General features: G+C 50.2%; 2 protein-coding genes across 2 annotated transcripts; one reads left to right on the plus strand and one right to left on the minus strand.

Moving 5' to 3' along the window:
- Positions 1-805: 805 nt before the first annotated feature.
- On the plus strand, positions 806-4780 carry FBXL15 (F-box and leucine rich repeat protein 15). Its single transcript, XM_065408544.1, has 4 exons — positions 806-840; positions 2209-2368; positions 3642-4144; positions 4591-4780. Exons 1-4 carry the CDS (start codon positions 806-808, stop codon positions 4778-4780), a joined length of 888 nt encoding a protein of 295 aa, XP_065264616.1.
- A 1282-nt stretch (positions 4781-6062) lies between these two features.
- Positions 6063-27322, minus strand: CUEDC2 (CUE domain containing 2). Its single transcript, XM_065408074.1, has 9 exons — positions 27270-27322; positions 14096-14187; positions 13073-13216; positions 12457-12518; positions 10536-10669; positions 9040-9213; positions 8574-8635; positions 7027-7087; positions 6063-6625 (listed from the first exon to the last, which is right to left on the minus strand). The coding sequence occupies exons 2-9, from the start codon at positions 14167-14169 to the stop codon at positions 6479-6481; spliced, it is 858 nt and encodes a 285-aa protein (XP_065264146.1). The 5' UTR covers positions 14170-14187; positions 27270-27322; the 3' UTR covers positions 6063-6478.
- Between the last annotated feature and the right edge of the window lie 129 nt (positions 27323-27451).

The raw sequence follows: 27451 nt of genomic DNA on the forward strand, positions 1-27451 counted from the left end.
ACAGAGCTGGGCTTTTCGGATCACACAGCGGAGACTCATGCTATAAGATCCAGAGGTTCCAGGTCTGATCCTCCCTGCTGGTGCCCGACCCAGGATGCGGACAGTGTAACATCTGTACAACACTCAACACTGGGGCTCATGCTGGTTGACCTCTGGGTGCTGCTGAGTATAAATGTTCAATAATAAAAATATCTCACCATACACCAGAAACCCCCAACTGCTCCCAGGACCCCCAGTATGGCCACCCCTGGAGAGGGTCCACCTCCACTGCCGCCCAGCCAGGGTGCTCGGCAGGGAGAGCGCCCCCTAGGGCTCCCTGCAGCACGTGATATCTCTCGTGATCTCCCCTCCAATGCCTGGACCCCACTTTGTTGGGAAGACTGGCCAGGATCACAGCCACAGACAGGCTGGACTAGCCCTATGGGTTGATACACAAACTTTCTGCCCCTAGACCTGGGGACAGGGCTCAGCCCTGGGTGATCCGCCTCCAGACCAGGCAGGCGTTGGAAGAGGGACGGATTCAGTCTCCCACTGCCCCCGGGGCTGGACCCCCGCCAGGCCCAGACCGGATCGTTTTTCTCCGGGTCGGCGGGTCCAGCCGGACAGAGCACATCACAGGGACGGACGTGTCGACGCTGTAGCGCTCGATTGAGTTGGTCTGTCGGAGGGGACACCCGCATTTCCGCCCCGCTGAGTGGCATGCTGGTGGATGACATGCTTAGCAGGCGCCCGGCGCCATTGAGACGTCATCGCTAGGGGCGGGGTAAGCAAGCCGGCCGGCTGGCGTGGACTGGACCAGAACCCGATGGAGCCACCAGGGGAGACTCGGCCCTGCCCCAGGTAACGGCAGCTGTGCCCGGTTGGGGGGGACGGGGACGCGGCGGCAGTGTCCCCGGCTGTGCCGGGCCGGAGCGGGTAGTGCCCCTGGAGGCAGGTGGTGTTTAGGGCCAGAGCAGCCCCTGCCGTGGGGCTTTCACCCTTGCATGGGAGCCAGCGCTGCTAGCAGGGAGCTGGTCTCTGTGACCGATGCAGGGCTTGGTCCTCTCTGCCTAGACTGGCAGGAGGGCACTTAGTGCTGCTGGCTTGCTATGTGCACGGGAGCCCACCTGCCTGGTCTGGCCATGTGCACGGGAGCCCACCTGCCAGGCCTCCCTCGCAGCTGCTGGGCAGGAAGTGGGTCATTCCTTGCTGGTGCCCTAGCGATGGGAGGCTCCCTACTCCATCACCAACCCCCGCCACAGCTGGCGACCACCCAGCTGCCTCTGCAGTTTCCTCTGCAGGTGACACTCTCTCTGTGGCTTTCCCTGGGTTGAAGGCTCAGTGATGAGCAGGGCGATGGGGAGTGGGGGAGAGGTGTAGGCACTGCTGACACGGTTGGACTGGGGAGTGTGCGTTTACCAACTCTGGGTGTAAGTGACTCCTCAATTACCTTCGCTGCTGCTGGAATTAGTTTGTAGAGAGGCACTCGCAATGGTAGTTAGAAGAGTTACTGCCTGACAGTCATGCTGAGGCAGTTGCTCTAGCTCTGCCTTTTAAAGCACGGAAAGCTAGTTACTGCTCCATGTTTCAGTCCCTTTAAAAAAAATGGACAAAACTTGAAGCAGAAAACTTATTTTCTCCCCCCTGGAGGCTGCTTCTGCTGTACGATGTGTTTCTTTTGCCCTCCGTGCCTCATCAGAGGGTGCTGGGCTCTGTTCTGCCACAGCAGAACCACTTACATAGTGCCAGGGCCTGCATGACAGCCCCTCCCCCTATTTACATGTAACACTGGCTGCCCCCACTGCAGACCGCCCATCTGGTTAGGCCTTGAATGGGAAGGATTGGGTGTGCGACAGAATAGGAGCTGAACAGTCTGTCTCTGTGCCATTGGCCTTGCGCTTCAGCTCACCGTCCTTACTGTCGAGAGAACGCCTGTCCAGCAGCTGGGAATTGGGAGGCCTTTTTGACAGCCTGAAGGATGGAGGGCTTGACTGGAGTGGGAGCACATCTGAGATCCCCTGGAAAGCTTCACAAGAGAGCAAATCCAGCCTTGAGCTGGGAGTCTGCTAACAGCAGCCCTCGAGCGACTAGTTTCCCCTTCTGGCAGCTTGTTTTCTGGACGTACTGGTTGGCTGCTGCCCAGCCACTGTTGTGAAGCAGGTTGGGCTTTTACTAGAAACAAGGTCTAACTCGCATCCCAGGGTTTACCTGCCTTTGCTTTTCCTTCAGGGGCCACCTCCTGGACCTGCCCTGGGAGGACATCCTGGTGCCACACATTCTCTGCCATCTGCCGCTGCGACAGCTCCTGAGCCTGCAGAGGGTCAGCAAGTCATTCCAGACTCTCATCCAGCTGTACCTGGCCAACATGCGCTGCTTTGACTCTAGCCAGGTATGGGACAGTTCTACACTTGGCGCTGGGGATAGCTGTTACCTATGGGAAGAACCTACAATGGGAAAGTCAGGGTAGGTGGGAGGGAGGGAGGCAGGCAAATCACAGTGAGATTATTAATGCAACCCTCCCCCCCCCCATGCTTTCAGGGGCTGACAGGAGTGCTTTAAGTCTCAGCAGTGAGCAGATTTATTTGTTAATAATAGGCCATTAGGCTGACAGGAATGATGAAACCAGAAGCCCCTCCCATCGCCCTATCCAAGCACCAGCTGGGGGGAGCAGAGAGGCCCTAGGCTGGGAATGGACTCTCTGTTTTGCCCAGGTGTGGAGGTGGGTGGGAATGATGCCTGCAGCTGTGTGTGGAATATGATGTATCTAGATAGGTCTGGCTCCTTGAGGTGAGGGGATGGGAATATGATGTGCGCAGGTGTGTCCAGCCTTAGGGGCTGGAACTCACCAAGCCAAGCATTCTTCCAGCCTTACTGGAAAGGTGGTACGGGGGGCTGCAGGGATGGCTCTTCCTGATGAGTAGGAAACACAGGAGATTATAGGTTGGGCCTCACTGAAGAGCTGATCTACACACAAATCAGCACAGAAATAGTAAGAGGTGGATGTTAAACCAGTTACAAATAAAACCACTGGAGTTATTTTAGTGCAAGTCTGAGTGAACACACTTATTACGGAGTAACAGTGGCTCAAGTGGATTTAGTGAAATTCAGTTTGTTACTAACTGTGGCTAAAGTCACTTGAGCTGCAGTTATTCAAAAGACGTGTGTTCATAGGGGGACTTGCACAGTTTAGGAGAGATTGAATAGAAGGAGTGACTGGCTGGGAAAAAAAAAAGAAAAAGAGAGCAAAATGGCCGTTGCTTGCCCTAGCACTGACTAAGAGGGGCAGGACTGTCTGCAAGTATTTACAGCTGGAGACTGTAGAGAGGCAAGGATTTAGAAACAGAAGCAATGCAAGGGCATTAAGAGGAGGTAACCTTGGATTGAAGAGCTGGAATAACTTCTTGGGCAAGAATTCTCGTACTGTGGAATGGTCTCCTAAGGGAAGCTGTGGGAGCCCCATCACTTGGGCCACTGAAGTGGAGAAGAAGCTGCAGGAAGTGCTGCAGCCCTGGGGAGGGTGGCTTTGGTGACCTACCAGGTCTCCTCTGGCTCTTGACTCTTTAATGTCTCTGGTGCAAGGAAGAGACTGGTGGGGGAGAGAATCTAAGAGCCAGGGCAGCGTTGAAACACTGGAGGTCTCGTTCTCTGTTCTCCCAACGCAGGTTGGCCCTCACCTCCCCAAAGCTGCTTTCTGTAACCTTCTGAAAGACAATGAAGTCCTGCAACAGTTGGCGCTCCAGAACTGCTCTGATTGGCTGACTGACAAGGAGCTGCTTCCTGTGATTGGCCAGAACCACCACCTGCAGGAGATCCAGCTGAGCAGCTGCCTGCAGCTGAGCCGGCATGCCCTGGTGGCCATCTCGCTGAGCTGCCCCCACGTGCGCGGTCTCTCCCTGGCTCACTGCGAGTGGGTGGACAGCCTCTCTCTGCGCAGCCTGGCTGACCACTGCAAGGGACTTGAGTCCCTGGACCTGACGGCCTGTCGCCAGCTGAAGGATGAAGCCATCTGCTACCTGGCACAGAAGTGCAGCAGGCTGAAGTCCCTCTCTCTGGCTGTCAATGCCAATGTGGGCGACACAGCAGTGGAGGAGATTGCCAAGTGCTGCCCTGAGCTGGAGCACCTGGACCTCACCGGGTGTCTGCGGGTCAAGAACGAGTCCATTAGGTACCAAGTTTGCTTAACTGTGCATGCAGGGTGGGGGCCCTCCATGTGGGGTCAGAGCGGGGGGGGTGGGTGGAGGAGATGGGGAGGGGAGATCAGAGAGAAAGAAGGGAGGCAGGGTCTCTTCCTTGCTTGCTTCTGTGGTGCTGGGTGCAGTGGGAGCTCTGTGCTGCTGGGGGAGGCTGCTGCCAGGCCCTAGAGGACAGTGTAGATACTAGATGCAATGGATATGGGCTTGGCTACAGTAAGCTCTCCGGGACGCCATGGAGAGGGATCAGGATTGAGCTGATCACCAGATTATCATCTCCTGCGTGTGCTCTATGCCCAGGCAAGGTCCTCCTCCCATGGGACAGGGGTATTGGGTGTCACACAGATTCACCTTCCAGTAACAGTGCAGGGGGTGCTTGGAGCAGGAGCTGTGGCCTCCAGCCTGCGCTCTCTCTTGGCAGGGTCCTGGCCGAGTACTGCACCAAGCTGCGCTCGCTGAAGGTGAAACACTGTCACAAGGTGGCCGAGTCCAGCCTGAGCGTCCTCCGTGGCCGTGGGGTGGAGCTGGATGTGGAGCTGCCGCTGCAGAGGGCCCTTGTTCTCCTGCAGGACGGGGTTGGATTCGCCCCCTTCATTAACCTTCAGATCTAGAGGAGGGGGACAGCTGCTGCTGCTGAGGGGGGGAGAGAGCCCAGCTGGCCTCTGCCTCCTGCAGGGTGCTGTAAGAAATTGCTGCTGAGACACTCAGAGGGAGCAGTCAGTCCCATCAGTGTGGCTGGTCCTGATGGGGCTCTCTGACCTCCCTCTAACCCCCGCCCCCTTGGTGCTCTTTAGCCACTGCTGTGTTTGTAATGGGGCTCACTCATTGCCTCCTGGGGGAAGCAGCAGCCCTTTGCAGTGGTGTGAAAAGCGAGAGGCACTCTCAGCAGCACCGTGGTGCTGAACACGTCCCGGCTGGGCCAGGTCGGCTGGTAAATGGGATATATTATTTAAGCAATATTTAAAATCTCTAAGCCCAGCATGCTGGGCATCAGCTGTACAGAGAGCAGGACACTGTGAAGGGACTATGGCCATGGACTGGCTGCAGAACTGTTGAATAAACCAGACCACCTCTGCCCTATTGAAGGGGAAGTGTGAGCTCTCCTCCCAGCCAGGACAGGGCTTGCTGAGCTGGGGGGGAGGGCGTCTCAGTGATAGCTACAGCACGCTGGAATGACCTTGTCAGTAACCAGAGGGCTCTGCTCCCTCTGGGTGGGCCATCTCCCAACAGCAGTGGCACAGGCTAGTCACCCTGACCATGCAGCTGTGGGTCCGGGCAGCTAGCCTGTACCACCACTCGCTGCGTGTGCTACTGCAGCTACACTGCTGTTCTTAGCATGTGGCTCGATGAGAGCTGGGAATCACAGCCCTAGCTCCAAGTGTGGGCTGGAGGGGAAAGTGACACTAGCCCTGGAGAGGGGGGGCCTGATTCCCAACTGCTACGGCAGGGAGAAGAGCGAGGCCTCTGTGGGTTCTTACTGCTGGGGAACTCAGTTCACATCTGAGTTTGGTCAGAAGTGTAGCAAGCCTTCATCCTGAGCTGTGTCCCCTGCTCATCACAGGGCTGGTGGCTGCCACTCAGGTTCCAGCCCTGAAATAGCAGGGCCCCGTAGGGGTGTCCTCAGCTGCCGGCCCCATCGGGGTGCTGCAGATCCAGCAGGAATTGTGCTGGCAGAGGTGTGGGGAGCTCACAATACCAGGCCTAGTTTCTAGCCTAAGCCCTTACACTCGCTGTGCATTCAAACTGCTAAAGGAGCTGCATGTAGCCAGTCTGCAGGCACCATCTCTGCCAGACCCCCGCCTGGGGCATGAGAGAGAAGGATGCAGCTTGAGCCTCCAACCAACCATGAGACCCTGGTGACCCTTCCCAGGAGGAGACGTGGTCTGTCTGAATTCCACACTGATTCACACCATCTTTACTAACAGTCACAATCAACACCATTGCACACACATTTAAAAAGATGGCTGTCAACTGCACTAGCCACACATTAGCTATAAAAAATCCCCATGCAAGGAATGGCAGAGAGGTCCAGGACACACAGCAGCCGGGTTGGTCAAATTTGCCATAGTGACAGCTGGCTCCTAGCTGCGGAGGGACAATTTGGAGGGTTACACAAACAGCGTTGCTGAACAGGCTCCTCCGTGGCATCATGCTATAATTAGAGGCTGACAGCAGCATGCTGGCTCCCAGTGGTAGGTTAGTTCCAGTTAGAGGAGTGTAGAAGGCCCCTCTCACCCTTCCTGCCCCAGGGCTGTCCCTCCATGCCTCGGGCAGCAGGGTAGAGGACGATGCCTTGCAGGGAACGTCAGTCAGTGGAATTTGTATTTCTTGGCTGGCTTGAGGCTGATGTAAGTTCTCTTCATCTCCTCACTCTCTGGCTTCTTAATGTCTTTGTACTTTTCTCCCTTTGTACTCACCACCTGGTTGTCAATGTAGCGGATCAGTTTCTTGGGAGCCTAGGAAGGAAGTGAAATTGATGTGAAGTGGAAAGTGATGGGAGCCCTGGGTGGGTCTGCAGGGCAGGTGCAATTGGCATCAACTGAAAGGGTTAGGTTCTGTGTCTCACACATTCTTTAAGAGCAGGACTAGCTGAGCTCAGCGGCTGGAGAACTGGTAGGAAAGCAAGATGAAGCCACTGGTGTATACCTACCCCCTCGTGGGGAACCACAGCATTAGGCTGAAGTGGTAAATAGTGACAGCCCCTGCTGCCCATCTTACACCAGTTCCCCCTTCCCTCTAGCCAAAGGCTCTATGAACGGGGCTTTCACTGTGGCAGATTCACTCTGCTGCCGACCGGTAGTTAGACCCCGTTACAGCGAAAGACTCTCATAGCCATGCCGAGCTTGGCTCTCCTCACCTCCTTTGGTGGCACCGGCCTGTGTGTTTTCTGGTCCTCCTCGCTGTCCACCATCATGTATCTGAAACACAGACGGGGATTAGTGAAAGCTGCAACACACACAACACTGTGACTATCATGGGCTACTCACATCCCGTTTCCTTACCCCCCGCCCCATTTTCAGTGTGACCTCAACACCTGCTGCCCTCCATTTCCAGCTGGAACCTGGGGATGAGCCCAGGACTAACAGTGGGAGGGAGGAGGTACTGCAGCATCAAAGGCGCTATCCTTCCAATGGGTGAGATCCTGCACAGCCAGCTAAAGGTCCCTGGAGCCTGGGGTGACGTCCCAGGCCGTGTGAAGTGTACCTAAAGGCAGACTGGCTACTTGGTTTGCTCAGGTAGGCCCAGATCACCAAGGTATTTAGGTGCCTAGCTCCTAAATGGGAGTTAGGCGCCTAAATACTTTGGAGGATCTGGGGCCATAATCCTTGCCCTATCAAGAGTTGCTCAGAGATGTAAGGGCCAAGTTCTGATCTATTTTAGGAAGCAGGTTTGCTACTTTCCAATCTCTGTGGGCGGGCAGCATCGACGATGTGTTCTGAGCACCATGCAGCTGAAGGACACGATGGTGGGTTCCTGGTAGCACAGTGCTAAAGTGGCTGCATCTCTCCTTTCAGAGGAGATGACTCCCCTTCAAAACTTCATGCACTATAATCCTTTACTAAAGGGGTTTGTTTGAGGGGTAAAGTGTCACCTCGCTCCACGTTTGACTGATGCACAGGTACTTGCTCACAGCACTGATGAGTTCTTTACTTCTGTTCCCACTCTGGAGCCAATTCAACTATGTGACAGCACAGCCAGCCTTGGTCATTTCCCCCCCGAGCTAGAATAGCTGCTCCTGTGTATTTCCAGCTAGAGGACTGCTCTCAATCACTGTGTTTGAGTTGTGTTGTAAGTGCAGGACCTTGCCAATGCCACCATTAAAGTGAGATTAGCATATGTGACTAAGTGGCACCTTTTTAGTCAACGCATCTGCTCCCTCGCGATCACGCCAAGCTTGTGTCAGATCAGCTGGAGCTAGGTTAGCCCTTGGGAGACAGCACGGCTTTGGGAAAGCGAGCTGGGTTCCGTTCAGCCTTGCTCACACCCGCCAGCTGAATTCCAACTGTCGCTTATCCCTGGCAGTGACGTAAGGAAGCAGAAAGAACCAGCCTGGAGGGGCAGATCCCATCTGGGCAGGTGCAGGCTGCAGCTTCAGCACTTATGGATAGCGGCTTTAGGCTCGTCTGAACCAAACATGGCTGTAAGAATCAATAGGGAAACCCCAAGCAGAGTTCACATCCCTTCTCTGACTGGACCTGCATTTTGAGATTAGCCATGGCCCAGACATGCCAGGATCCTCCCCTTACCAATGGCCCAACTGCAGAGTGGCACACACCGAAGCTCTCGGATAGGTTGGTTTGGCAGGGTAGCCTGGGTGGGCAAGTTCCATTTGTGACCATTTCCCCAAGCTCCTCATCGGAGTCCGTTCTTGCCACTGAACAAGGACATGAGCTTGGTACTTACTTCTGTAAGATAAATCGTTTGAGGTCCTCTTGTTTGGGTGCTCGGCGGGGCCTTGCTGTCTCCTGGGATTAGAGAGTAGGAAAGGATGTGTGTGAGCTACAAAGCAATCAGCCTGTTCAATCCCATCCTGTTAGCTAGTCCCCGTGTGGAGAAGCCACCCCGGCTGCCGGCCAGTTGACGTTAGGGGAGGAGAATGCCTGTGGCACAACCTCTCTTATGGCAGCCCAGCAGGCTGGACAGCCTGTACCTGGAGTCCCTGGGGAAGGAGCCAGCTCAGTGGGATCTCACTGCTCTGCTCACAGGGTGAAGACCTGCTGGCCTCTTCTATTTGCTATGGGGACATGGAAGATCCCCACAGCCACTTTCAGAGGTAAAGAACCACATTTCAGCTTGTGCAATGCCCTGCTGTATTTGTGGACACTGCTTCCTCCAATCCCCCCCGGTGCTGCTGCCAGGGCCACAATACCTTCACATTAGCGCCCACTGGGCCAGGTTCCACCTTCTCCTCCACCAGTAACTGCACCGCCTCTTCCAGGTTTCCCAGCACCATGGCCAGTGCCTTCTGAGCCTGGCTGAGGGTGCAGGCTGGGAACATCTCCAGGAGCAGCTCCACCCCATCCTTCAGGTCACCTTCTGCTCCCTGGTCAGGGTAAGACAGACCTGGGATGAGCCTGGAGAGCAGTGAGGGGCATGGCACTTTAGGCCAGGAAAATTGGTTTCCAGTAAGCCAGATATTTTTCCACAGCTTCAATAGAACCAAGTCTCCTCACAGAGGCAGGTGCAAGCCTCATCCCTGAAGCTGGGGAGCTAGTTATGGGTTTAGCTCTTTGCAGGCCCTGCCCTCACACACAGCAGCAAGGAGTCTGGATATTATTGGCCTACCTCTTGCCAGCAGATTAGCAGTCCCCCAAGGTAGGTCTTCTGGGTGTTGGCTCATTTGCCTACTGTGCTGCTACACATCCATCCCCCCAGAGAGAGAGATTCTGGGAACTGGCCCATTTACCTGTAGCCCTGACAACTGGCACTCCCATCGTGTGGAGTCTCAGCGAATGGGGGGGTTGGGTGGGGGGAGGGGTTTAAGCACAGCATGCTACCGCTGCAGCAGAGATGCTGAAGTGCAGCAATGACAGTTTCTATAAAGCAAGTGGCAAATGGTGACAATCACCAAGCAAGAAGTGGGCATCAGTATGCACGTTCTAGCCCCAGTGCAGGGGGAAAGAGAGCAGGGATGGGATTGGGTGTGCAGGGAAGTGCTCACAGTGGGGATACCAGCTGAGCAATGCTCCCTACAGCTGGAGCACGGCTGATGGGCCCTGGAGAGTAAATGCTGGCTTGTCCCTGAATTGCACAGAGGGGATGGAGGACAGTGGCTCGTATTTAATCAGTGCTTGTTATCCAGCACAATACAAACATTCTGAACAAGTTTTGCAAACTCTCTCTTCAGGAACCACGACACCGACCACTGAAATGCAGCCACCTGTCCGGTGGAAAAGGGAAGCCGTATGATGGTTTAGGACAGGAAATGGAGAATATAAGAAATTATAACTTGGGGGGATTTAGGGATGCAGAATGCAGCAGTCAAAGTCGGAATTTGGCTTTTGTGAAAAGTCCCATGGGATCTTTAATGACAAGCAGGCAGACGCTCTGCTACCTCCCATCCAGAAAGTAGCACAGCGTCCCCCAGCTGCAGGGCTGGTTCCGTGCTGATTCAGAGCTGTGGAGTTGCTCACACCACTTCTGGCAACCTTTGAGTTTTCCTGGGAGGTTTCCCCTCCCAGTACTGACAAGACCCTGGTCATCATATATCACAAGCTGAGGTCACATCCTGAAATAATACTGCTTCCGGCCACCTGCACCACATAGACCACTACAGAGCCAGATTATGTCCAGACCCCTATGGTAACCTATGGCATGCAACTCTGTCTGTCCTGTGTCTAGTTCTCTATGGCAACATTCCAGTACCTGAGCTACAGCTCCCTCTGCTGGTATATGCAGCCTCCTCTCATCAGAAGCTCCTGCCCCCTGCTCATCGCTCTGGTTCAGCTCTTCAGCGGGGGCTCTGCTCACACTCTCCACAGCCTTTTGGCAAACCTTTCCTTAAAGACACAGTGCACATTTATTTATGAGCAACCCTGTAAAGGTTACCGCTACCTATACCTTTCGTTATGGGAAGGACAAAGTAGCTACTGTGCCGTATGCCAGCACAAATTCCTTTCTCCATGATTGTCAAGTATCAGGGGGTAGCCGTGTTAGTCTGTATCTACAAAAACAACAAGGAGTCTGGTGGCAACTTAAAGACTAACAGATTTATTTGGGCATAAGCTTTCATGGGTAAAAACCTCACTTCTTCAGTTGCATCTGAAGAAGTGAGGTTTTTACCCACGAAAGCTTATGCCCAAATAAATCTGTTAGTCTTTAAGGTGCCACCAGACTCCTTGTTGTTTCTCCATGATTGGTTTCCAGCCAATGCTCTCCTACTACTGCCAACCAGGTATGGCTGCCACCTTGTTCATACAGCCCACAGTGGGGCAGAGTTAAGGTTGCTTGGGTGCCTTAACTGTGTGTTTCCAGACCTTAACGTGTTTGGATTTCTTTTAAGTGACACCTTAATCTTTTAAATGAATTTCTGGGGTTTGTATTGCTGGGGTTGGGGTAAATTACACCATTCCTGTATTAAGTGACCAGTACATACATACTCTCAATTGTTGTCTGGGAATTAATGCACATATAGGCAAGGCTCCTGCACGCTGTAAGGCCCAGCGTGCAATGTGGTCAGGCTGCTTTGATGAAGCCAGGTGTGTGTGTGTGTGTGTGAGATAAGAGGAAGTCATTTAGTGGGTATATGCCTCAGTTTCTCCATCTGTAAAGTGGGGATGATACTTCCCCGCGCATGTGAGGCACCTTGAGATTGTAGCTTGGAGGGTGCTGTGGCCATGCTGTGTATTATTGTTACGTTATCTGTAGGCTGCTCTCCGGTATGCACGATAAGGGTGGGGCAGTCTGCTCTATTATGTGGGGCCTTTTGGCTCCAGATAAGATGCCAGTGAGGCTTCAGTTGGGCAAAATCTGGACCCCTCTGCCCCGATGGGTCTCACCACCAGAGATTTTACACATCTGTTCTCAGGCAGAAAGCTACTGCTTTGCTTTAGTGCACGGACACAGCTGACTCTCAGATTCTAAGGCCAGAAGGGACCATTATGTCTGCCCTCCTGCATAGCACAGGTCAGAGAGCCTCACCCAGCAATTCCTGCAGCCAGCCCCTAACTCCTGAGTGGGCTAGAGCAGTTCCTTTAGAAAGGCATCCCATCTTGATTTACAGATGCCAATGACAGAGAATCCAGCTGACTCTCTCAGGCTAAGTATCACGTACAATAGACTGTCTGGGTTTGCAACCCTTGAGCCATGCTGCTAACGGGAATGCAGAGAGAAATCCCCAACTTACTGACTTTGGAAGGAGGATTTGACCTGGTCTGTCCAATCCTGTTTCCAAACTATACACAAGACCCCTCTAGATACCTCAGGGGCAATAGTCCTGTACAGGAACCTTCCCCTTACTCTGCATTTGCTTTATATGCGGTTGGGATCACCAGCAACCCCAGGGATTTGTTCAAGTGGATTTTCCTACACAAGTGCCTCTAGTTCAGCCACAAACAAGCGCATTCCAAGCTACCAACCCTCCCACACGCTCCTGTCAAGACTCTGACTCAACCCGATCAGAAGTCAAGCGATTCAGACTCCCATGTGAGACTCTCCTAAATATCCCAGCTTAAAATAGCAAGATCATGCATTGTTCTGCGACGCTCCCCATCCCTCAGAGAACTTAAGACTAAAACCACATCCTTGATGCACCTCCGCATGCCTGAGCGCCCACCGTGCAACTTACCTTTGTTGCGAGCTTCGCTGAGCCTTTCCGAGAGGGCAAACATCATTTCACAAATGTTCCTGCTGCAAGAGACAGTTGCAGTGTGATTGGCATAGGGAGCATAAACATTGTCGCCTTCCAACACAAGCTTCTACTGCCGATCTAGGTACTTACAAGTCCCCCACCCTGAAATCACTTTATAGTATCTGTGTAGTATTCCCCACACACCTGGCAGGGGTTGTGAGAGTCACTAACAGCAGACAGCTGCTTCTGGAATTCTACACTGAGGACATGCGACCCAATTGATGCAAAACAACCATATTGCTGAGCCACTGATCTAGAAAGATGGACCCTGTAAAGCCAATGTGTGCAGCAGGCTAGTGCCATAGTAAATCCAGTACAACAAACTGGGGTCTCAGAAGGCCTGGGGCCTGCTTGCAATCTGTACTGGTATTAGTCATCACATACCCAAGTAAAGGCCAGATTCCGTACATGACTGCATGGTTTTGGGACCAGAAGATCCTTAAATCAAAGCACTGAGCTGCTTGATTCGACAACTGAGCTCTGTGGTACTAAGACACTTAGACCCAGTTCTTGAAGTGTGGCACGTATGTCCCAGATGATTAGAGGCACACACCTGTTGATTTCTGCAAAGCCAGGGATATACGCCTCCATCATTTCCACAAAGGTGTCCATATCAAAGTTCTCCTCGGACGACTCTGGTGAGCCTAGTTCTTCCAGAACACTAGCGATATAGGAGAAGACGACTTCATCCATCCCACTGGAGACAAGGAGAACACAAGCGTAGGGACTTGAGCTAACAGGTACTCACCCCTCTAGTGCCCTTCCACCTAGTGCAACTGCAGTCACAGGACCCACTTGGCCAGCTTCCTGTGCTATGATTGGATCAGATCTCGCAAGTGAAGGCAGGTAGGACCTCGTCAATAGTTGTAGGGCAGATTTTCAGGGATAATCTGAGGTCCTGCAGAAAATGACTTGTGCAGTTTAATTTGTGACCGTCTTCCTTCCCAGTCAGCACTAAAGTAATATCCCAGTACACTGCTGGGGGAGGGAGGACAGTATTGTTGGAGTTACAATGTCTGACCAAGGTCCTGAGCACTTGTGACAATGTTAGTTCTGGTGTTTCAGACAGATTCCAAGGGTAATTGCACTCTGTAGATAGAATTTCAGGTCAACAATCTACTTCTGTAGTACTCTTCTTCGCTTTCTGTCCTAAACCTGCATACGGCTGTCACGTACTGCAAAACAGCCACCGCATTCCAACCTAGAGATGGCTGCATTTCACTAGTGGGCAAAGTTCTTGTTATATAAACTATGTACGGGTATATCAGTATGCTGTTTGAAAAGCACTTTGGGATCCCTTTAAGATGATAGGAACTAGAGAGATCTGTGTTAATGCATAAGAAATTAATAACCTTATTCCTTAGTTTCACTGGAAGCTACTGAATAGAAACACTAAGTTATGGATGGTGGGAGGGTTTTAGCAGACTTTGGACAAATTACATGCATCCTGAGATCTGGATTGAGGAGCAGCAGAATACAATACATGGAGGTTAGAACATCAGACCTGGAGTTTAATAAAAGGGGAAAAGGGGCAACTAATAGAAAGTCCAAATTCAAAAGATGAGCTGAAACATACCTGAGATCGGCATCAGGAATGTGGGACTGGATGAAGCACATCAGAGAGTCTCGAATGATTCTTTCAAGATCCATGTCTCTTTAAATGGGTTTCTTTAAATGGGGGAAAAAAGACTCAATTTCAGAGGCAAGAATGAGACCAGAGCATTCACATGCACAACACCTCCATGTAGGCTCATGCAATCAAAACAATTCATGAACTCCACCAGTCCAGCACATTGCCCTGGGGAACTGTCATAGGAGTTACCTGCAGTATGAGGAGCCACCAGAGATATCAGCCTAACATAGTCCGACCGCTCTGTGCTTCTCTCTGCTACTGGTGTGAAAGGCTTTCACAAGGGCAGAGTAAAGATCCCCCGCTCAGCAGGTGTAGTACAGCAAGAAATCCTAACACGTGGCAAGCTGCAGAGTTGTGGAATCAGATGGCAGGATGGACTCCGATGAAGAAAGGCTTCGGGTATTGCTTGCTCCCTGAGGGAGAGGACAGATCTTCCAGCTAACAGTGTTTTCAGTGATGCCTGGCTTTGTAAATGCCAGGATAGTGTCTTTCAGTGAAAGGGCAGCCTATAGCGGCTTTCACAAGGGAATACCAGGCAGGGCACAGCCAACTAGTCTGCCAGCCAAAATATCAAAGTTCTCCTGGTCAGGCAGGGCAGCGCCAGCGGAATCCTGCACACACAGGAGCCCACTGTTGTGCTTTGTGAATGAGCTGTTCTGTAGATGAATGTGACCACAACGGGAGCATTTGATAACAGTAACTGAGCAGGGGCGTTCTAAGGATCACAGACCTCCCACGCAAGCAAGGGCAGGACTGCACTGTCCACCCACGCGCTCTCTGCTAGCGTCAGAGTGCAGTCTGAACCCGCTGGAGAGACGCTATCCCACTGGCTGTCTCACTCATAACTTCCCTCTTGTGCTTGAGGTACATGCCAGCTGACGGCACAGCAGGCAACCTCTCACTGCAGGGCCTGAGTTACATACGTGGGCACAGATGCCTACTTGAGGATGGTATCATGATTCCTGGTGAGCGATCCTGACACTGTACAGACAGCCTGACATGGTCACAACCCCAAAGAGCTTACAATCTACAGGCACGATCACACTTCCAGTACGCGTCAGTGGCAAAACTCCCTTGATTTAACTGGGAGCAGGACCAAACCCTAAATTAGGCAGCACAGGCCTCTAGGAGAGCAACCCTGTGAGGTGCTGAGCACCAGCTCGGATAGGAATTAAGGTTGCACACATCTCCTGAGAGAGGACTTTACCAGAGCTAACCAGATACAAACAGCTACCCCAATTGTGCTCAGCACTGTGTTTGAGGGCCCCTGTAGGGAACAGCACTTCCAGCCAGGTTATAAGCTTTGTTTTCACGTGTGAATAGAATTTTGGAGGTCCCCCCATTGGCCAGAGAACAGCAGGGCTCCTGCGTATTCTGCAAGAGCCATCTGGAATTTATCACCAGACACAGAACCCCCTGCACCAGCGTGCTGAACACCAGACAGTAGCGCCACATTGGCAGGTACTCTGCCAACCATGCCAGGGTTTAGAACCAATCACAGCAGCATTCTGTGCTCGGGCAGAGCAGGGAGCAGAGTAAACAACTCTGGCAAATGGGAGAGATTCATAGACTCCAAGGCCAGATGGGGCCACTGTGATCATTTAGCCTGCCCTCCTGCATAGCACAGGCCAGAGCGCTACCCTGAACTAGAGAGATCTTTTAGCTAAACACCAAACCTTGATTTAAAAGTGGTCAGTGATGGACAATTCACCATGACCTTGGGAAGTTATTCTAAGGGCTAGTTATCCTCACTGTTAAAAATTTACACCTTCTTTCCAGTCTGAATTTGTCTAGCTTTAACTTCCAGCCATTGGATTGTGTTAGATCTTTGGCTGCTAGACTGAAAAGCCCTCTCTTATTAAATTTTTGTTCCCCACGTAGGTACTTACAGACTGTGATCCAGTCACCCCATATTCTTCTCTTTGTTAAACTAAACGGGTTGTGGGATGCAGGGAAGACCATCTATACTCCTCCTGGTGGACTCCAATGCAGCATTTGATACTGTTGATCATTAAACTTTCCTGTCCTGCACAGGAGCGGCGCCAGGGTTTTTGCCGCCCTAGGCGGCAGCTCCTCCTCTGAAGCTGCATTCTCGGCGGCGGGGGTCCTTCCGCTCCGGGTCTTTGGGGCACTCCGGCGGCAAGTCCCGGAGCGAGTGAAGGACCCGCCGCTGAATTGCCGCCAAAGACCCGGAGCGGAAGAAGCCCTTCGCCGCCGAAATTCCGCAGAGGGCGGCGAAATGCCGCCCCCCACATTCTGCCGCCCTAGGCAACCGCCTAGGGTCGCCTAGTGGAAGCGCCGGCCCTGGTCCTGCATCCCAGAGGTAGGAGTAGGTGGAAATGGCCTGCAATGGTTTAGGCCTTTCTTCTCAGGGTCACTATGGGCAATTGCACCTCTCCCTAGAAGACTCACGTAAGAGAGGCTGCACAAGGCTAAATCCCCCTCCTATCAACCTCTCTAAGAAGCCACTGTGGCAGTTAGTGGGAGACCACGAGCTGGAATGCCAGACGTACCCAGATGACACCCAGCTCAATGCATCCTTTACATCAAACAGCGATAACCCTGTCACCCAGCTTTCTCATTGCCTAGCTGAGATTAGCACCTGGATGAAGAGTGGCTGGCTGAAGATGAGCCCAGACAAAACTGTAGCAATACTGGTGGGGGAGAAGAAACTCCCTCATTCTATAACAGCCCCATTTATCAAAGGCATCTGCCATCATATTGTTGCTGTGGTCTGGTTGAGGTCCTCCGAGTCTCTGCACTGAGCCTGTGCAACAACACACACACTGATGAAATACACCCACTTCCATCTGCTGCTGGCCAGAGGGGCACACTCAGTCTTACTGGACTCAGATCTGGCCATCATGATCTACATCTTTGTAACACCTAGGCCCAGCTACTGCAGTTCTCTATACTTAGGAATTAAGCAAGCCCCAAGTCATGACAAAGCTGTCGGGAATTCAAAATACAGCAGCTCTTCTGCTCAGCAGCAAAGGTTGCTGGGAACACGTTACCCTGATTTGCTTGTCCCTGCACTGGCTCCCTGCTGGACCAAGTCCAGTTCAAGGTTGCTCTCCTGGTTTTCAGTCTTGCCTGGAATGGGTCCTGAAGGACATCTTTCCCTGTGCCACCAAAACTTCCCATGACAGCTCCAGCTCCGTTTCACCGGCACAGTGGGGGAGGCTCATTACCACAGAAGACAGAACTTCACAGCAGCTGGACCCAGACTACAGTACTCACTATCAGCTGGAATAAGAAACACCACCAATCTCAATTTGTTAAGAGCTAAAGGCCAAACCCACTTGTTCTCCCAAGCTCTTCTGCAACTGCAGCCTTCTGCCAGTATTCCCACTTTTCTAAATGTAATAGTTAAAAGACCCCTCCCCTGCCTGACTCTTTCCCATAGGTAAGTAATAATGAGGCATCATTGACATCATTCTTCTTTGGAGATGCTCAAATGCTCACAGTGAGGGGCATCAAAAAAAGAACCTAGATAAATAACATACCTGCAAAAACAACAAAGGAAGGAAGACATCTCCAGCAAGACAAATATATTATTATTAACCAAAAAGGCTTCTTTGCAGTAATTGCAACATGAAAATTCCCATTTCATAATATTGCAATAAAACAAAAGCAAGAAAGTACCCTAATAAGAGCTCTCCAACATGGAGGCCTGGCCACATGCCACCCCTTTATGTGTCTGCTTGTTGCACTGCTTTTCCATTTTGGCTTAGGAGGACTCTTTGCTAGTAATTTTCTTGCTTCTGCAAATGTCATATCTTCAAGTATGGAATCTGATTATAAACAAACACCTCTCTGCTGTCCATGTGTTTTTTTAAATGAATTGTATCTTCTTAGTTGACTGGCAAAAATCAGTTTGCCATCGTCAACCTTGCAGCTTTTTATCCACAGAAGAGCTAGATTCTCTTCTGCCTCAAGCATCATCAACCCAATTACTAGCAAAATTCTGACCTCAGAATCTCATTGTTGGGGAGACTGTACTAAGCAGCAGTTCTGCAGATGCCAAGCCCAACCTGCAATCGCTGGTCACTAGCAAATTCCCTGAGTTTGCAAGTCCAAGAAAGGTCATTAGCCTTTACAGAAACCGTGGATGGACAAAATATATATAGAGCACTTGGGATGTCCTTTTTATAGTCACTACTGGTAGGGAGAGAGTTCATCACCCTCTTACTCAGAACCATCATGACATTCTGCTGGTAGGAGAAGAGATTTTTGTCATTTCCACGAGGCTGGTTGCTATTGCTATGCGAGAGAACTGTAACAATAAAATGTAACAATAACTGTAACAATAACTTTTTCTGACAACCCAATTTACTGAACAATAGAGCACACCCCACCACATCAAAGGCACTTCTGCGAGGTCCATAAATTAGTTGCTAGTAATTTATTCTGATCAATAGAACTGGCAAAGTCACTTGTCTCCCTAATCAACGGCACCTGCAGGGGAACATCAGACTGGGAGGAGAGGAACATAAGGATAAATAAATCAGCAACTGGAATATTGCAGCTCAGACCAACTACTAACTGATCATTTACAATCCCTTTCCAAAACCTTCGACAACTCCTGAGAAGATGTCGGTTTGTAACGATTTTGTCCCCCAGAATTACCCAGGTTGGTTTCCAAACAAAGGGAATTTCCTACGTTTATGGGAAGTAGACAGACAGACATTAGAAAGAAGCTTCACTCAATGCGCGTAGAGTCCTCAGCTTTCTCAGAATGACTATTTTAGCATCTCCCCAAACTTCATTTTTATCTCCTAATACAGCCAGATTTATGATTTTGTTCTCAGAGAAACCCACCTTTAACAGGCCTCTGAAGAAAGGAAACCCTTTTGTGATATATACATGAGAAGTTCCATGCCAGACGAGGGATGGGCGGAGTTTGGATAATCTGGGTGCTTTTTAGTGAGTCCTCAATAGCCCTCAACGTCCCTGCCACAGAGGAAAGTGGCAAACAAACGTGAAGAACGTCTCCACTGCTGAGCTCCCTCAGTTCCTGGAGCTACAGAGGGAGACTTTTCATAACACTATATGCTACGAACTCCCCCTGTTCTCTGATATCAATTAGTGACAAAGGACACCCACCCCACTACCGCAACCACCACCACAGAATGTGAGACAGTCTTCTGGGATGTCTGAACCAGGCTCTGTCTCCCCATACTGCTTAACCCCATCCTCAGTGGGCCACACTCTTAAGGGCCAATGCACATTTCCCAGTCTCCTCCCAGCCAGAGATCACCTTTCTTTGAAGGCTCTTCTTCCTTGGGATACCTACTCACCAAGAGCAGCTAGCCTATGATGTGCTGATTGTGGTAGCAGCATTATGGCAGGACATGGTCCAGATTTATTCCCTGTCCAGGCAGACTAAATTGGCAAAGACAGTCTCGTTTGTTCAAGCCCAGACCAGCAGTAAAATACACTGGTGATTATTAGTGTACCCCCCCCCAAAAAAAATCCAACCACCCTTTTCTCAATCAAAGGCATTTATTCTTTTCACTTTTTCCATGCCTTTCAATGCACAGACATTGGTTAGGCCTCAACTTCCCTGTGATGGTAGTCATTATTGTTTACAGACGAGGAAGCTGAGTCATCAAATAGTAAAGTGACTTGACCAAGTTCATACATGATGTCTGGCAGAACTGGGAACCAGAACCCAGGTCTCCTGACTCCCAGGTCATTAGCAGATCCCAAACTGAATGCAGAGCATCCATCTCAGCAGAGGACATCAAAGAAATTTGCAAGGAAGTGGTAGTTCATGGATCATCCTCACAGCAAGATGGTTTTTAAATGACAGATCTGACAACTTCGGTAACTGAGTTAGCGCCATTGCTAGGTCTCCACCGCTGCCAGATGTCTGGGCCCAGTAGGACTAGCAGCTCCAGCATTGGAGTCCATTCTTTTCCAACTCACAGGAGTCTGGAAATCACTACTTTAGTAAACTTAAGAGACTAATCTAGTCAAAGCAACGGCCTTATGGGATTCTGCCTTCTGAAGTTTGGAGGTCACCTCAGCTTATTAGTCGAAGGCCGATAAACTAGTCGATTCTCTCTATGTAACTAGCATTCTCTCTATGAAACCCCTCTGGAGATGGGCGTGATAGGATAAGGCTGCCTCTCGGATGAGCAGTGTCTGATTTCAGCGGCCTTGCAGGAGGCTAGTTTCCGTTGCTGGAGAGAAATGGGTGTTACTGAGTCAGGCATAGTGTGATGTGTGTGTTTGTAAGTGCATGTTCTTATCTACATGAGTCTGATTATTCTTAAACTGTGCACAAGCAATTCCAGGAACCCCAGTTCGGTCGCCCTCGGCTGCTGCCTTAGTGACTCTTCCCCCACATCTCCAACCATCCTTCCAGCTGCTGGAGCCTTCCCTCGCTGGCTGATCCAGCACCTGCCACTCCAGAACTAGAAGACCAGCAGCAGATTCTCCCTTAGCAGATTCATCACACTGCCCTCTGCTGACCTATTATAGCTCAGCGGATTCATTACACTATCCTCAGATGCAATTTCATGAGCAGAGCAGTCCTAGCTAGTGTGGTCAGAAGAGACAATGCTCCATCAGTTATTTTATCAGCAAACAGGAAGGTGATGAAAGTATGTGGCTTCCATGGGCTCCCACGCCCCACTTAGCGAACGGAAAAACATCTGGTTTCAGAATATTATGTATGGCCAGGAGAGGGCCAATTGGCTTAGTCTCTTAATTATAAGTCTCAGAATGACATGTCAACAGGATAGTATTTTACCATATCCATCAACAAGAGCTGTACTTAGATAAACCTATTCATTACAAAGCCAAGCCATTATATTCAAAGTGCAAAGATGTGTTTTTAATTTAAAGGCTGCAAGATCTCCTGAATGTACTCCACTGGAGACCACAAGCCTTGAGCCCTCAGAAAAATGAAAGAGAACAAGCACATCTACCGATCCAGGCACCTGTCTCTGAGACACACTTCCTTCTAAGGTACACAGGCCATCCAGAATTTCTCTTCCAGTGATACAGGACCTTGTATCTCAGACCTCTCCTTCCCTTTCACGTGGCACATTCATCTGGAATGATTGTGAAGTCTGAAGGGTCTCCTGCCTATCAGATTTCGTTTGTAGTTATTCTCCTGAAATAGAGAAAACTAAATAAAAACCCATGGAAAAATATTTGGAAACTGATTCTTTAAGATCAAACTAATCCTTGCAAATTTTGTTTTGTGTTATCGAAGTTTCAGAATGCCTTACCTTAGGACAGCAGAAAGGTCTTTGGTGCCGTACCTTCTTCTATTTATGACGTGAGAGGATTAACTGGGGGCTCTTTTACCAGATCTCATCCATTAAGCAGAGTTTTGCAGTGAGCAATCTAAAGGCAGGGTAAATAATTTTCCCCAGGGCACAAACACAATTGTACTGAAATGATGCTATCATTCTTTTAAGCCTCCAGCCACAACTGCAGCGTGGATTTTAACATAACCACCTCTTTGGTGGGGGTTAGCCGGCTCAGCTCTCCACGCAGAACTCAATTATTTTTCACCATTATAAAATGGGCCTGAGAACTCTTCCTAGTTTCCTATGCAAAAAACGTAGCTCTTCTTTCATGCATAGCCAAGAAATGGCATTGCTGTCATTCTGCCTTGATCGGTTCTTTCAGAAGTGATTGTGTCATCCCCTGGCTGTGGTTACAACCTGATAGTTGTACACTGTCAGAGCTGAAGATCTCAGATCACTGGAATCCCTTGTCATCTTTTGGAGGGTCATATATAATAAAACCCAACCTATTTAAGTGCCAACACTTTGCTCAGGGGAGCTTACCAGCTGAATACAGGTATCCTGGCAGGATGGGTTCAAGTTGCCATATTGGATGGACTGCTTATTTGATTTCCACAAAATTCACTTGGTAAGAGCTATTTCTCAAGCTGGGCTGAGAGAAAAGTGGTGTCATTTAGAAAAAGGTGTGAAGGGACTACTTGAAAATCTATTCCTTTCTCTATCAAATACCTTTGCTCATGGTGTTCTTGATACTATGGTTCAATAGGTTATTACACCATCCTACATATCTCAGGGTATAGCTACAAAGCAGTAGCTGTGCACCAGAGCTAGTGTGCCTACCTGAGCTAGTTTGAATCCAGCTAGCATGGATAACAATAGCAGTGAAAGACAGCACAACGTGGCTCCAACACAGGTAGTGCAAGCCCTGCACAGATAAGCCCACGCTGCATTGTCTCCATTGCTATCGTTACCCACACCAGCTGGATTCAAGCTCGCTCATGCACAGCTTTTGTTGTATAGACATACCCATAAACTGTCATGGCCAGTGCTACCCACAGCCGTTCTCTGATGTGCCTGCATGAACAGAAGGAGTTTCCCCTCCCCCTTACATGACCTACACGTTGGGTCTTTGCAATGGAGCTCCAGAAAACACTCTCCTATAGTGATGGTATGGTTATCATGGTACAGTACTAATGGAAATACCTAGTTTCCTTTTATCCTGGAAACTTCTTGACTAACACACACATTCTGGAGGTGGAATTATCCCCAAATTCTGATTCCCCCCCCCCCCCCAGTTTCTCTTAGTACCTGTTACTTTAGGGTAGCAGGCCCATGAGTCTCTGTTGCTGGACTACAAGAATTTCACTTACAGGCAGGACAAGAATGTTCTCTCACATACAACACAACTATATTTCCTACTGGTGCAGAGATCCATGCCAAAGCTAGAGCCCTTTATATTAGCTAGAGAGCTAAAGATGGCACATCTATAATTGTATAAATTATTTAAGTGTCATCTTTCAAATATCTCTGCTCTGGAAACACAGGATCAAATCCCAGTGGAAGCTTCTTATCTTTTGACCCGCTGTAGTAGATACCCTGAATTCCGTGCACTTTACAGCCTGTGGATCTTTCAGATGAGACCTTAAAAAACAAAAGATGCCCTGTCTGTTCTACACGAACATTAAAGATCCTCCAGCATTTTTTGTAAGGATAGATGCTGTGGTGAGGCCTACACACTGGGCTGGAGTCTTGCTGAAACTAAAGGGCAAAAAAAATCATGGTAGGACTTATGATGTCCAGAGACTTTTAGAAGATCACAAATTAGCAGAACAGCCTGATGGCTTCAGTAAATGGAAAGAGGCGTCTATGTTTCAGGCACTGGAGATTATTCTTGAATGGTTAAAGTGAGGGAACAGGGATGGTTCATCATGTCCCTTCTAGACACTGTTTGAAAGAGAGTTATTGGAGTGGTGGGATCCTTGGGATATGGAAAGCCCACACTTCAGCCTGCGAATTGTGGCCTCTGTGGAATACTCTGGTACATCCAGGGCATTAACCAGACCAGCAAGGATGTCCGACAACTGCTGCTGGATTCCAGATTATCTCTGGAAGTCAGAGTTAAGGTTGCTGTGGCCCCCTCACTCATGGGGCAATTTTGCTCCCCTCTGTTTTTTTTTTCTAATTTTGTTTAACCAACTCTGAAATTAGCTGAACTCCACAGAACCACTGCCACAGGCTAAGACAGCATCCTGCCCTGATGCAAAGGAAATTGACCAGAAGCATGTTCCAAATGCTGTCCCAAGACCGAGGGAGCGAGATAGACAGGTGAACTTTGCGCTCTGGATCCTATGTATGAGCTGCTTGTTCAACAGAACAGCAGGCATTACAGACACAGCTATATTTTCCTTTATTGTTCTTTCCTCTCCCCCTTCTTGTGTATTGCCTGTCTTAAAACAAACAACAACCCCCAAAACCTAACCAGCCAAAACAAAAAAAGGAACATTTTTCAACAACAGCTCCCTAGCTACAATCCAACAGCAAACTGACTCAGGCTGCTTCTCCCCCCACAGGAACTTTCAGTACAAGCAACACTCTCTCTAACAAATAATTTACTCTCTGAAACACTTTGTTAAACTTAAAAGCAAACTTTCCACAATGAATAGCCTCTAGGATATTTAGAGCTCCAGTATTTTAATGATTATGCTTTGGTTTTTGTTGTTCTGTGCATAACAAGTGTCTGAAGGACTTTTATGGTGTGGTTGCTATGGGAGAGCAGGTCAGGGTTCTTGTAGACATAACACAATTAACTTTATAGTGTTGCAACAGTAAAATCAGGCTTCTATCAACAACCCAATCCCCTCCAGCCTGATACTTCTAATTAATACAACACACAGTACATTTGGCAATGGCCAGAATTTTCCCTCCCTCCCTGTCACACAGCATGCTGTGCACTGGATAGCTGCAACCCTCCTCTCCAGAGATGGCTGCACTTCAGTAGTGCTGTATGTATACAGAGCCCCATCTTGCAGCCCTTACCTAGGCAAAACTCACATTTACGTGAATGGAAGGTTTGCCTGAGTAAGGACTACAGGATCACAGCTAGGCTTTGTAAAGCCTTTTGTTACCTGTAGTATAGTCAGCAGTTCATTCTAGGACTGTTTAGCCCAAGCCAAGAATTAGGGAGACCTAGTGTGGGAAGCACAGAATGTGTAGTTTAGGAGCTAGAGACAAGGAATTGGTCTTTATGTAGTAGCCGAAAAGAATTTCCTTTATACGAATTACTACCAAATGATTTTTCTTCTCTATTGCAAAGGCACTACAATATCTCTCAGGATGAAAGGTACTATATACATGTAAAATATTAAGCTGAATATGTTAATAGGCATAGTAGCCTTGGAATTTTGTGGCAAAATTTCTCAAGTTCTACATTTCTGTGGTGGGGCTTGAAAAACCATAGAACTGGAGGACTGGAAGGGACCTCGAGTGTATAATTAATACAGCAAAATCCTATTTCTAACCAGCAAAAGGAGCTGTCGTCCCAGCTACAGCCACGAAACATTACTTGTGTGTCTTATTAAAGCAATAAGACACCAGAGGATGGAGGCTGAGCTGTGCCATCACAGCACCTTTGCATTTTCAGCATGGGCTTCAAAAGCGAAGTGTTAAACCACCCAAATAATAGGTTGCTTGTTAAAAACAGTCCTGAGCTGTAATCCCAGTTCTGACACAGACTGGCTATGTGACCTTGGGAAAGTCATTTAATCTCATTGACTCAGTTTCCCTTCTGTAACATGGGGATAACGTTCAGTTTCCTACCTCACAAGGAGTTCGGAGGATTAGTTAATGTTTATAAAACACTTTGAGCAAGTGCTAATAAGTGCTAAATGTTGTCATCTCAGCATGACACACATCCTGGAGTACCTTATTTCCTAATTTAATGCTGTTTTAAAAAGTAATTTGGTTAAATAGCAGCTATCTTCATACATCTGGGTGCTACACAAACAAACTGGGACTAGATAAAAGCAAATATTGTACCTAAAGTTAAACTAATCGTAACTTTTGTAATGAATTTGCTATAGCTTTGTCACTTTTCAAGACCCCCTGTCCCAGTAGCTTTTATAGTATGTTAGCCAATAGGCCAGAAGCATGAATATGAACTCTAGATAGTTGTACGATTGTAAGTCAGGATACTTCGAATATCACAATCCCACTATTAAGTGTCTGGAAGTCAAACTAAAATACAAAAATCTAGAGTTTAACTCCCCCATCTCATACACATCTTCCCAGATCCACTACCAAGAATCCCAAGAGATCACCAGCAAAAGAAAAAAAACACAAACATGGAAGAGGATTGAAGACAAAGGCACATTTGTTTTTTATTATAGTCAGATATATTTTTCCTGTAAGTGTCATGTGACAGCTGTCAAATAAACAACACAAAAGTAAGCAGGGCTATACAATTATCTCAGGGCTTGGCAGACTGGTGTGATGTTATGAGAACCTCTCTGGCTGCGTGTGTACACAATCCCCACCAAGGGAAATTAGGAACCATGGAGATAGAACCACTTCAAGGAGTCTCAGGGATGCAAGCAGCATTTTAGTGGTCAGAGTCAGGACTGGGCTGTGTTTCTGGCTCTGCCACTGACTTGCTGCATTGCCCATGGTAGGTCACTAGGGGGACAGGTTTTCAGCAAGCAGCCCCTATCCCGAATGCTGCCATTTTTAGATGTCTAACTTTAGACAGTTTGGGGCTGATTTTCAGAAGGGTCCAGCTGAGCAGTCACAGCTCCACAGTTCCTAATGACTTCAGCTGAATTCTCAGCATCTCTAGAAGTCGGGCAAAGGTGCGTCAAGTTGGGCAACCCAAAAAACAAAGGCACCCGAAATCAGAGTCTGCTTAGATGTGGCCTTGGTCTCAGTACACCTTAGATCTGCAGAGAAAGGTACCGTGTGGACGCCGTCAGCTATGCTAGTGCAGCCCCACGGACGAATCCAACACCCCGTAGATGCAGGGCCGGCGCTTCCACTAGGCGACCCTAGGCGGTCGCCTAGGGCGCCAGGATGTGGGGGGCAGCATTTCGCCACCCTCTGCGGAATTTCGGTGGCGAGAGACTTCTTCCGCTCCGGGTCTTCGGCGGCGGGTCCTTCACTCGCTCCGGGACCTGCCGCCGGAGTGCCCCGAAGTGGAAGGACCCTCGCCGCCGAGAACGCAGCTTCAGAGGAGGAGCTGCCGCTGATTACTGTGGAGGAGCGCTGCTGCCTAGGGCGGCAAAAACCCTGGCGCTGCTCCTGCGTGGATGGCACTATGGCCTGGCCATTCCACACGTGTCTGTTGGGTGTCTGACATGTGGTCTGACCCAGGCGCTCAGGCCTGGCTGCTGGGGCCAAGGAGGGCACTCAGACCTGGCACTTTGCCCCCACATGGCACTTCTGCTGCCCCCGCCACTCCCAGGGTTAGTCTTCACCTGCAGCCACCCGGTGCCCCTGGGTGGCTCTGGGCGGGCGCTCACTGCCCGGGGGTGGCTGGGGGACAAGGGGCAGTGGAGCAGCCCCCAAACTGCACCCAGCACGCAGGGCCCCCGGAGTCAGACACACGAACGCGCTCCACCCTGCCCGGGATAGATACACGGAGGCGCTCCCCCACCCCCGACAGACACATGGACGCGCTCCCCGGCCCCCCCGGGGACAGACACACAGACGCCCTCCACCCTGCCCCTCCCCGGGACAGACACACTGACGCGCTCCCCCCGCCCCCGGGAGTCCCAGCCGGACAGACACAGGCGGCTGGGGAACGCGGCCCCAGGCAGGCGGGCGGACGGGTGGGGGAAGGGCGCGGTGCGGGGCGTCACCTGGCCTCCTGCGCGTCCCCGCCGCGGCCTCGCGCTGCCTCCGGGCCGGGTCCCGCGCAGCCAGGTTGAAAGCAACAGGTGACTCCCTCCGCCATAGAGTTGGAAGCGGGAGGCTAGAGCAGCTCCCGCCCGGTCGGGCTCCTGCGCCGCCATCTTTATTGTGGGCACGAGGGCCTTCCCAA

This window comes from Emys orbicularis, chromosome 7 (genome assembly GCF_028017835.1).
Source record: "Emys orbicularis isolate rEmyOrb1 chromosome 7, rEmyOrb1.hap1, whole genome shotgun sequence".
Taxonomy (NCBI): Eukaryota; Metazoa; Chordata; order Testudines; family Emydidae; genus Emys; species Emys orbicularis.

Bases quoted from the DNA above. Each gene is read 5' to 3' on its own strand.
- FBXL15 (XM_065408544.1), top strand. From the start codon at position 806: ATGGAGCCACCAGGGGAGACTCGGCCCTGCCCCAG. The intron at 2,369-3,641 runs GTATGGGACAGT...CTCCCAACGCAG, and splicing joins GCTGCTTTGACTCTAGCCAG to GTTGGCCCTCACCTCCCCAA. The intron at 4,145-4,590 runs GTACCAAGTTTG...CTCTCTTGGCAG, and splicing joins GTCAAGAACGAGTCCATTAG to GGTCCTGGCCGAGTACTGCA.
- CUEDC2 (XM_065408074.1), bottom strand. From the start codon at position 14,169: ATGGATCTTGAAAGAATCATTCGAGACTCTCTGATGTGCTTCATCCAG. The intron at 8,636-9,039 runs GTATTGTGGCCC...CTCTAATCCCAG, and splicing joins CAGTGGGCGCTAATGTGAAG to GAGACAGCAAGGCCCCGCCG. The intron at 7,088-8,573 runs GTAAGTACCAAG...TCTGTGTTTCAG, and splicing joins AAACGATTTATCTTACAGAA to ATACATGATGGTGGACAGCG.